Genomic DNA, 12219 nt, shown 5'->3' on the forward strand with positions numbered 1-12219 from the left:
ATCATTAGTGTAAGCGTTACAGACATCATTAGGGTTAGGGTAACAGACAGCATTATGGTTATGGTTATAGACATCATTAGGGTTAGGGTTACAGACATCATTAGGGTTAGGGTTACAAACATCATTAGGATTAGGTGTACAGACAATATTAGGGTAAGGGTTACAAACATCATTAGGGTTAGGGTTATAGACATCATTAGGGTTAGGGTTACAGACATCATTAGGGTTAGGGTTGAAGACATCATTAAGGTTAGGGTTACAGACATCATTAGAGTTAGGGTAACAGACATCATGAGGGTTAGGGTTACTATAGATGATAGTTCAGGCAACGATATTACTACAAGTGTTTAGCCATTACATTTAATATACAAGTACGTATTTCCGCCCAAGGCGACGTCACTGACAATACGACATCGACAATAGACAATAGTTGGAACGTTATGTTCCCGCGATAATCTCAACATACTGGGGCCGCGAAAAAGTTAAAATTATCACAATTTTCTAAAAAAATCTCAATTGTCCATTGATAAATCCTTTCACTGATAAATAACTGTCCATCAATAAATGATAATACTTCGAAATTGTCTCTCGCGTTGTGTTTTTCTTTGTAATACTGAGCAAATCATATAAAAACGGAAATTCAATTTAGCGATTAAATTCAATAAAAGTCTCTCATGAAATAAAATAAAATTCAACTTTGCACTAAACGTGTAATTGTTTAAGTTCATCGATAACATCACTGGTGAATCCAATTCCATATGGTCTCACGGGCTTTTTCGTCACGGAATCTTCTGTAAGTCCTGTATTTATTACTGAATTGTTGTCCCATGAAATTCATGTAACGGCGTAAGATATCCGAATTTCCATTTTTTATTTTTATAGAGTCATAAACAATTCTGTCAGATGTGATGCTGGGTTCCTTCTGTGTTAGATAATCGCGATTGTAACGTAGTTTTCTTGGAGGTTCTGTTGTTTCATTCATCTCTTCTGGGAAGTCCCATCGTTCTTGGTCTTGAGTAATATTTCCGTATTCCGTATTGCTAGTTTTCGACGTGTTAGTTTTCTTACTGTATGTAGGTCCCAAGAGCAAATATCCGATCTCGGATTTCACAGCGGTAGGACCGTTTCCTCGTACTATATGGTCTTCTACAATGTCCCAGTAGTGATCTGTACCTTCAAGCAAGGATATATCAAACGAATCTTGCTGCGTCATCGTGTGTGCTAACTTTAAACCACGCAAATAGTCGTTCTGTGTATCAATATTACGTATGTGATTCTGTAGAGGCGTGGCAATCATCGGAACTATCAGTACCTTAATTGGCAATACGTGTCCTGCATCGGTTTTCAGGTAGATTGTTGTCTTTTCTAAGTGTCTCGTGTTTTTCTCTTCACCTCCAAATGCCGATAAATGTGTAGTTTCTGTTCCCTCTATCTGTAAGTGAAGTTTATTCGCTACTTCCTGCGTTAAAAACGATCTTTGCGCTCCTTCGTCAAGGTGAATATTCGTATCCATAAAGTGCTGGTTCGATCCAACTTGTGCTACGGCAGTTTTCAACAGTACATTTGATTGTGATTCTTTCGATTTTGTATACAAAATGGTAGTATCATGTTCCGTTGAATGACTATCATTTACGAGGTGAACGTTTGTCGAATTCAAAGACGGCTGGTTTGGCGGTTTTAGCGGGTTGCTGCTCTGGTTATCATTTGCGCGGAAATTCGTATGCGTTGAAGTATTATCTCTATTTCTATCGCTTTCTTCATTACTTGGTTTTATGTGGTTTGTTTTATGGGCATTACATAAGCTTGTACATGTATGGTGTTTTCTGTTACAATATCTACATGTATTCTCAGATTTGCTTTCGTTAAGTCTGTGGTTACCAAGGCAGTTAAAGCATAACTTATCTCGTTTTACTACGTCCATGCGGGATTCCGTGTCGGTTATATTACTGCAATAGGTAGGTGCGTGTATTTCATGACAAAACACACAAGGTCTTGTCTCAATATTCTTGTAAGGTTTGGACTTTGCCGATTTCGCTCCGGCAAAGAAAGCTGATGTTGTGGGAAAAAGGTGTGACGACTCTATTTTTTGTCCTGCGTCCATTATATTGATCTCATTTAAAATGCTTTTACGGAGGTCCCGTAATACCCATGTTTGTATTCTGTGTTCTCGCGCGAGATGTTGTCTGACTTCCCTGGGTAATTTCTTCATAATAATTGGAACAAGTAGAGTGCCGTTTGTTTCTTGTGTCTGACCTAAAACTTCTAATCCCCTGACGTAACTTTCCATTTTATCGTAAAAACTTTGTAAGCTTGTAAGTTGATTTCTAGGCGACGGGATTTCTAATAATGCCTGCATGTATGCATTTATGATTTTGTCTTGCTGTCCGAACCTCTCTTTTAGCAAATTTACGGCTTCATCGTAGTTTATATTTGTAAGTGCGAACCCCGCTATAGAATCTAGTGCTTCATGTTCTAGCTGCGCTTTCAAGTAATTGAATTTTTGTACATTTGAAAGTGACAAGTTAAGGTGTACGGCCGACTCATATGAGTCCCAGAAAGTTTGCCATTCTTAGATGTTGCCAGAGAACATTGGAAGCGAAAGTTTGGGTAGGCGGTGACTACTAGCTGACGAAAATGTATTTTTCTGTGTGTTGAACGTGTGACTTGCTTGTACAGACGGGTTCTCAAACGACTGTGCGTTGTGTGGGTTGGCTATGTTGTGCGTTGGTACAAACGGTGTAGTTTCTGGATTTAATGGGTGGGTTGTTGTATGTGAATCAATATGACGGTACTGTGGTGTTTAGACATTTTTTAAGAACTTACGTATGTGGCGAATCTTTGTTTCCATATCAACTGAATATTCATATGAATCCACTATCTCATTTTCCACATCTTCCGGTTCTGTTAACTTTAGAATTTGTTCGTTTAAGGTCAAGGAACAGTAAATAGGCTATGTCGCAGATTTTGCCAAAAATTTGCATACAACCTTGGCTCGTTGAACTACAACTGAAAATCGAAAAAAAATATTTATTTATCTCCTTTATTATCTGAAAAATTGCAGATTGATTTCTTTTAATATGGGTGAATATTTGTATAGAAAGCACATAAAATCGGCGAAAAACCTTCTAAAATTTATTTTAAAATCGCCAAATCTCTAATTCTACTCCATAGATTTTTCTTAAAAAACTATAATATACATGTATTGTTGACACATAAATTTCTGTTTAAATGATATAAAATAATCATATGGTCACCGACTTCGTTTTTTGTCTAACAATCAATTTGTTACCTTGTTGGTAGCGAAAAACGTAAAAAATCAACGTTTTACGGCCTGTAACGCGATAACGTTACGATTATTTCAACGTTTTGTTGGATTTTTTCACAAAGAACGCAACTTTGAATGATGAATACTGTAAAAACGAAGTCGGTGACCCTATCTTTATTTTGCATCATTATAACGCAAATGAATGTATCAACAACATATAGTTTTTAAAAAAAAATCTATGGAGTAGAATTAAAGATTTGTCGATTTTAAGACAAATTTTAGAAGGGTTGTCGCCGATTTTATGTGCTTTCTATACAAATGATGAACATATTTTGTAAGAATTCAATCAGTAATATTTCAAATGATAATTGAGATAAATGCATTTTTCGATTTTCAGTTAAAGTTCATCGATCCAGAGTTGTGTGCCAAATTTTTCTGAAATCTGTGACATAGCTCATTTACTGTAACTTGACATTAAGTCCTCAAACAATGTTTGTTTTTTGCACTAGTTTTCCGAGTGTTGCGATAACTTCTTCTTCGTCGAAATTCGAATTCTCCTTTACTTCATCTAATCTTCGGAATAATCTGGTAACAGCGCTTCTGTTCCCCGATCGGACTGATTTCAATTTTACGAGATCCTGGTCACGGCACCATAAATATAGATGATAGTTCAGGCAACGATATTACAACAACTGTTCAGCCATTACATTTAATATACAAGTACGTATTTCCACCCAAGGCGACGTCACTGAAAATAAGACGTCGACAATAGACATGTACAATAGTTGGAACGTTATGTTCCCTCGATAATCTCAACAGTTACAGACATCATTAGGCTTAGGGTTACAAACATCATTAGGGTTAGGGTTACAAACATCATAAGATTTAGGGTTACAGACATCATTAGGGTTAGGGTTCCAAACACCATTAGGATCAGTGTTACAGACAACATGAGGGGTATGGTTAAAGACAATTTTAGGGTTAGGATTACAGACAATATTAGGGTTAGGGTTACAGACAACATAAGGGTTAGGGTTGCAGACATCATTAGGGTTAGCGTTACAGACATCATTAGGGTTAAGGTTACAGACAGCATTAGGGTTAGGGTAACAGACAGCATTAGGGCTAGGGTTACAGACATCAAAAGGGTTAGGGTTGAAGACATCATTAGGGTCGGGTTACAAACATCATAAGGGTTAGGGTTTCAAACATCATTAGGGTTAGGGTAACAGACATCATTAGGGTTATGGTTCCAGACATCATAAGGGTTAGGGTTACAAACATCATTAGGGTTAGGGTTACAGAAATCATTAGGCTTAGGGTAACAAACATCATTAGGGTTAGGGTTAAAGACATTATTAGGGTTAGGGTTAAAGACATCATTAGGGTTAGGGTTACAGACAATATAAAGGTTAGGGTTACAGACAACATAAGGGTTAGGGTTACAGTTATCATTAGGATTAGGGTTACAGACACCATAAGGGTTAGGGTAACAGACATCATTATGGCAAAGGTTAACGTCATACGGGTTAGGGTTACAGACATCATTAGGGTTAGGGTTACAAACATCATTAGGGTTAGGGTTACAAACATCATTAGGGTTAGGGTTGTGTACATCTTTATGGTTATGGTAACAGACAACATTAGGGTTAGGGTTGAAAAAATCATTAGGGTTAGAGTAACAGACATCTTTAGGGTTAGGGTTACCGAAATCATTAGGGTTAGGGTTACAGACACCACAAGGGTTAGGGTTACAAACATCATAAGGGTTAGGGTTTCAAACATCATTAGGGTTAGGGTAACAGACATCATTAGGGTTAGGGTTGCATACATCATTAGGGTTAGAGTTACAAACATCATTAGGGTTAGGGTTACAGACAACATTAGGTTTAGGGTTACAAACCTCATTAGGGTTAGGGTTAAAGACATCATTGGGGTTAGGGTTACAGACATCATTAGGGTTAGGATTACAGACAACATGAGGGTTAGGGTAACAAACATCATTAGGGTTAAGGTTACAGACAACATTACGGTTAGGGTTACAGACATCATTAGGGTTAGCATTACAGACATCATTGGGGTTAGGGTTAAAGACATCATAAGGATTAGAGTTACAGACATCATTAGGGTTTAGGTTACAGACATCATAAGGATGAGTGTTTTAGACAACATAAGGGTTAAGGTTACAAGTATCATTAGGGTTAGGGTTACAAACATCATTAGGATAAGGGTTACAGAGGGCATTAGGGTTAGGGTTACGGACATCATTAGGGTTAGGATTACAGACATCATTAGAGTTAGCGTTACAGACATCATTAGGGTTAGGGTTTAAGACATCATAAGGGTTAGGGTAACAGACAGCATTTGGGTAAGGGTTACAGACATCAAAAGGGTTAAGGTTAAAGACATCATTAGGGTTAGGGTTACATACATCATTAGGGTAAGGGTTACCAACATCATTAGGGTTAGGGTTACAGACGACATTAGGGTTAGGGTTAAAGACATTATTAGAGTTAGGGTTACAGACATCATTCGGGATAGGGTTACAGACATCATTAGGGTTAGGGTTATAGACAGCATTGGGGTTATGGTTAGAGACATCATTAGGGTTAGGGTTAGGGACATCATTAGGGTTAGGGTTACAGACAGCATTAGGATAAAGGTTACAGACATCATTAGGGTTAGGTTTACAGACATAATTAGGGTTAAGGTTACAGACAACATTAGGGTTAATGTTACAGACATTATTAAGGGTTAGCGTTACATACATCATTAGGGTTAGGGTTACAGACATTATTAGGGTTAGGGTTACAGACGGCATTAGGGTTAGCGTTACTGACATCATTAGCGTTAGGATTATATACAACATTAGGGATAAAGTTACAGACAACATTAGGGTTAGGGTAACACACATCATTAGGGTAAGGGTTATAGATAATATAAGGGTTAGGGTTAGAGACAACATAAGGGTTAGGGTTACAGACATCAATAGGACTAGGGTTACAGACATCAATAGGACTAGGGTTACAGACATCAATAGGATTAGGGTTACAGACATTATTAGGGTTAGGGTTAAGCCTTGGTCACACCTTACCGGATAGCTCGAACGGACGTCTCACGGATATCTTTTTTCAATCCGTTCATGTCGGTTAGACGTCTGTTCTTATCCGTTAGACGTCCGTCCATATCCGTTGCATGTTCGTTAAACGTACGTTTTATCCTTTGACGTCCGTTCTGTCCGGTGGAAAACTTTGAGCATGTTCAAAACTTTGAACGGACGTTCAACGGATAAAATGTCCGTTGAACGTTTTGTACGGTACTCGTCCGTTTCGTTTCCGTTTTGTATCAGTTACGTGTCCGTTATACATCCGTTGGAGGTCTGGAAGACAAATTCACCAACGAACTTCTACCGAACGTATAACGAATAAAACGGGGGATGAACGGATCTGAAACGGATAAATGCCAATTGAAAATTTCGCGTCAGAAATGCCAATTATTGGTGTGTCAGATTTCTTAAGGTTCCTGAATTCTTATTATTCATAATCGATCTTAGAGCATAGGCACGTCTTCACAATCAAGCAGCTCTTATTCAGGCCAGACACTGCCCTTTGGCGGAATTTTGAAGACCAAACCAAAGCCAGTTACACAGAAACATTTTGAATATTTATGCAATTTACATGTATTATTATTGTCGCCATTGATTTTTCAGTATATCTTGTTCATCCGTTTTATCGGGTACGCTTCCGTTAGTTGTCCGTCTTATGCGGTGCTCGTCCGTTGGATGAATGTTCGACATCCGTTCTGTCCGGTACGTTTTCGTTTCTCGTACGTTGCATATCCGTTGTGTGTCCGTTATGCATCCGTTACGCGTCTGTTTTATTCGGTCAGTACATCAACGGACTCCCAACGGATAACAATTTTGTCAACCGACAACATTTATTTTCATCCGTTAGGCGTTCGTTCGTGATATCCGGTAAGGTGTGACCGAGGCTTAACAGACATCATTAGGGTTAGGGTTATAGACAGCATTAGGGTTAGCGTTGGTGACATCATTAGGGTTAGGGTTACAGACAATATTAGGGTTAGGTTTAGAGACAACATAAGGGTAAGGGATACAGACAACATTAGGGTTAGGGTTACAAACATCATTAGAGTAAGGGTTACAGACAATATTAGGGTTAGGTTTAGAGACAACATAAGGGTAAGGGATACAGAAAACATTAGGGTTAGGGTTACAAACATCATCAGAGTAAGGGTTACAGACAATATTAGGGTTAGGGTTAGAGACAACATAAGGGTTAGGGTTACAGACATCAATAGGATTAGGGTTACAGACATTATTAGGGAAAGGGTTTAACAGACAACATTAGGATTAGGGTTACAGACATGATTAGAGTTAGGGTTACAGACATCATTAGGATTAGGGTTACAGACATCATTATGGTTAGGGTTAGAGACAACATAAGGGATAGGGTAAGAGACAACATAAGGGTTAGGGTTACAGACAACATCAGGGTTAGGGTTACAAACAACATTAGAGTTAGGGTTACAGACAACATCAGGGTTAGGGTTACAAACAACATTAGAGTTAGGGTTACAGACAACATCAGGGTTAGGGTTAAAAACAACATTAGAGTTAGGGCTACATACATCATTAGGTTAATGGTTATAATGCGACTTTTATCGAAAAAATTTACAGAGTTGGTTTGATCAACTAATGCGCATAATTTTATTCGAAAAAAGCAAATACTATTTGAGGAATACTAAGTATCAAAATGTGTTGCAAAAATTCGCAGGATGATTTGAAGTCTGCCTCATATTCATACATTCATACAATAACAAATTGACAATGAGGATTGGTTGAGCACAAACCTTTACGACACAGGAGATGATTTTATTCTCCAAATTGTTAATTTTCCATTTTTATTTAGTAATATTTCAGTAGCGCCTGCGCATGATCATTTTATCTTCTAGTTAAGGGCAAACGATACAGTTTTTTTGTTTACTCTTCCAGAAAATTTAATGGTGCAAATATAAGAAGAACACACAAAGAAAAAGTAATAAACACAACATTTTTCACAATGCAAATGCGAACTGAAAACCAAAAAAGTGAAAATGACAATAAAAGCATCCTGTAAAACGACTCACTAACATTTATCAAATTTACTATTTTTCGAGAAAACATGGTAAACTTGATACGACTTTTAAAAGAAAATGTATACGAAAACACTGTTTATATGCATGCTAGATCTAATTAAGGCGTGTGTACCGCACATTGAAAGATCATGGTGAAGATAAAGCAAGAAGTTTCGGCAAATTTAAATATAAAAAAGGGAAACATTCTAACGGATCAATTCGATTCAAGTATTTGTAGCTGCGGACCAATAACTCTTAGGTCATTTTTGAAACCGGAAGGACATAAGAGCTACGGTTCCGCAACTTTTAAAAGTATATGTTGATATGCAAATCATATATTATGAATTACATATGACATTTTTGATATTATTTTTCAATTAAGATGAACTAAAAAACAATTTTCGACAAAAAAAAACAACGAAATAAAAATTAATGTTATAGATAAATCATTTTTTTCTCTCTCAATGGAATAATTTACACAGGAAATCCATAATTATGCATCTTTAGGACTATAATGAAATAAAAAAAATAGAAAACAGCAGCATTCTCTTTTCTATTATTATTTTTCTCTTTTATTTAAACAATGGGTTATTTCCATACTATATAATTAGTTATAAATATACAAACAATCTTTAAAAAAAATCATAATCTGCGGAACCGTAGCTAAAATTATACACCTGCATGCATTAAACATCAAAAGTCCTTATGCATAGAAGCATGCAGATGTAAACAGATGGAATATACCAACTCGACCATTTATCCCCTTCAATCAAATTCCTCCTGAAAATAAGTATTCCGTTTCTATTGTTTAATTTCAACGGGTTAAAATATCCCGTTAACGTCACATATTCTAATTAATTGTATCTGATAATAGAATTATTTTTTTTATCATCGAGCTTACGATTTGTATTTCGTGTCATTTGAATTAATTCCGATTCGGATTTGGTCGAAGGTTACAAAAATCAGCACACATAGCATGAATCTCCTTCACTGTGACGTAGTTATCTGTAGCAGACCTGTCAGTTCTTTTTGATGCTATTTCAGAAAGTGGATCACACATTTTCGGTCCTTTTTCCCAGCCATACTTAACAGGCAAGCAAGTAAAATAACAGTTAATTTCACACCCAAAAGTACCTTCAATTAAAAAAAAGTTTGATTTATTGATAAATAATGTAATGTATACGGAACAACTTCAGATGTAGAATATATGTAAATATTTTATTTTCAATTATAATTATTCCTTACTACGATTTGCCGGGTAGAATAACAAGAAAAAAAACCTACCTGAGTTGAAAAAGAGGCGAATGATACCATAGGGACATAAAAACTCAGAAGATCTTTCTTATCAGGCTGATAATATTTTTGTGGTTTCTGCTTTTAAACCTTAATCCTATTGTTTTCAAAACAACAACAAAACACATTCGAAATATTTACAAAGGGTATATTTCAGGGGGGGGAAGCAGATCTACAGTTTTTCGGAAATTTTCAGTGTTAATTGATACTGTTCTGTTGATCATTTCCACCATATTAAATTTTGACCTACTCGAGATAAATCGTTAATTTCTTGATGATCATGTTTTTTGCTAAAAGTGGATCATGTTTAACAACAAGAAAAATATTTAAGAGACCAGGAAACAAAAGCAATATATTATTTATTTAAAAAATTGTCGAAGACATAGTTTTTCAATGAGTGTCAATTAGATATGTTTGACAAAGCCATTTTACCAGTATTACTTTACAGTTCAGAGGTCTGGGGTTTTGGAAATATGGATGTTATCGAAAAAGTACACTTGCGTTTTTGCAAGATCCTATTTAACCTAAAGCAGACAATACCAAATAGCATTAATTGTGGAGAACTCGGACGATTTTCGATCTCGCTCACAGTTAAAGTGCGAATGATTTTGGTGTAAATTAGTAAATGTTGAACCGGAAAAAAATCTCCTCAATTCTTTACAAATTGCTGTTTTATATTTTTGGAATTATGACTTTGAAGGCAAATAGTTGAAAGGAGTAGGACCGATAAGGGCCGATTTCAGCTTCAAATTTCAGTTTCATCTGACGAAAGATTTTGGATACTTTTTAAACACTCAAGTGTCTATTTCATTTGATTCAATTAGTTTATGTGAACGATTTTAACTGATTTAGTCTTTAACAACGCTCCGATTCAAATCTCAAATATGAAAAATCTTTCAAATACGCCAAAAAAATGTCACTTTTCAGATGTCTTTTGTCAAAAATGAAAGTGACCGCATCCGTGTTCATTCTCAACCTTGATATATGTTTTTATTATCAAATACAACTAATACCTAAAAGTTCACATTGTATCAATTTTGTAAAACTGCTATTTTTGGGGCCAAAAAGGGGGTCTTACTGGACATTCACCTTTGTGAACAGCATTTTCGATAAATGTGGTCTATCAAATGTATGGAGATCCAAGTCTATAGATTGGAGAAAAAACTGTGTAGAACTTGGACTTAAAGACCAATTTAAGCAATAATTGTCGTCTGAAATTTTGATTTCAAGTAAAACAATCTGTTATAAAATATTTAAGAATAAATTCTGGTTTGAACGATAACAGCCCTAATATCTTATGTTAATGCAGATGTAGCTGTCATCGTTTGCCCATTAAGTCTGACAAATGGCATAAAATTCAAAGAGACGAAAGAACCTGCAATGTATACGTATGGGACTCAAATGAAATAGGTGATGAGTACCATTATATTTAAGTTTGTAACTTTTTAAGTTCAGTCTTAAAGGGAAAAAATGTTACCGTAATATTGTGAAAAAAATGCAAATACTTTAAAATCAATCACAGTTATTCTCATCCACTGATATTAATGTATTAGAAAAAACTAGCAAGATGTATTATCGATTGTCGATTGGTTAAATTATGTTCAACATGCACAATGAAATAAACTGTCCTTTACCATATTTGTTTACGCTGCTTTACTTTTATTAATGTATCATAATTGTATACTAATTTCTCTGTAATTATTTATGTTAATGAGAATAAAATGTTCGTATTCGTATACTTTTTTTAAAACAATACCAACAAAAATTAATAACAAAAATAAAATCATCATTGAGGGCCCAGAACTCACTCACAGGTTGACGAATTTTCATAGTTGGTAGAATTTGCTTTGCAGATCATGTCATTTGTTGACTATTTTTTTCACAGTTTTAGATATGTTACCTAATAATCGTAGTGTACCCTCTATTGTGTTTTATCAGACAGAGCCTCTAGTTTTTGTTTGTCTTGTATGATTTTCAATCCAAAATTTAGAATGGAGATGGGAATGTGTCAAAGAGAAAACAACCCGACTTTAGAGCAGACAATAGCCTCTTAGTTTCTTTTACATATTTCAGAGTTTAGTAAGACGTCCATTATCACTGATTTAGTATACATCAGAATAAGTGCACATCCCCTAAAAGTAGAGACCGATAGATATGCTAAAACCTATATAGATAAATCACAAAGATTCAGTATAAAATGCACATTAAAGCCCAAGTCCCACTAGACCACGATCGCAGTACGCTCACCGCGATCTAAAATAAATTCAGATCGTGGTATGAACGGCATGAACATGTAAATTTTTGTTGCTTTCACGATGCTACTACGTCCTCACATTACGCTTATACAACGATCCTGCTACGATTATACCACGTTCTCGTCGCGCTTATTCTGCGACCTCACTACGCTTATCAAGATCTTTCTACGCTTATCACGTTCTCACTACGACCATAACACGAGTTATCCGATTGCAACATGATCTTACCACGCTTCTACTGCGATTATAAAATTGAGAATGGAAATGGGG

At 35.9% G+C, this 12219-nt stretch overlaps 1 protein-coding gene across 1 annotated transcript; it reads right to left on the reverse strand.

The window, feature by feature from the left end:
• Positions 1-736: 736 nt before the first annotated feature.
• Positions 737-2287, reverse strand: LOC134699374 (uncharacterized). The gene has a single exon (XM_063560977.1). The coding sequence runs from the start codon at positions 2285-2287 to the stop codon at positions 737-739; it is 1551 nt and encodes a 516-aa protein (XP_063417047.1).
• Positions 2288-12219: the final 9932 nt, after the last annotated feature.

The sequence above is a fragment of the Mytilus trossulus genome, unplaced genomic scaffold (assembly GCF_036588685.1).
Source record: "Mytilus trossulus isolate FHL-02 unplaced genomic scaffold, PNRI_Mtr1.1.1.hap1 h1tg000050l__unscaffolded, whole genome shotgun sequence".
Lineage (NCBI taxonomy): Eukaryota > Metazoa > Mollusca > Bivalvia > Mytilida > Mytilidae > Mytilus > Mytilus trossulus.

Excerpts from the sequence above, each read along its gene's own strand:
- LOC134699374 (XM_063560977.1), bottom strand. The coding sequence starts at position 2,287 with ATGGAAAGTTACGTCAGGGGATTAGAAGTTTTAGGTCAGACACAAGAA.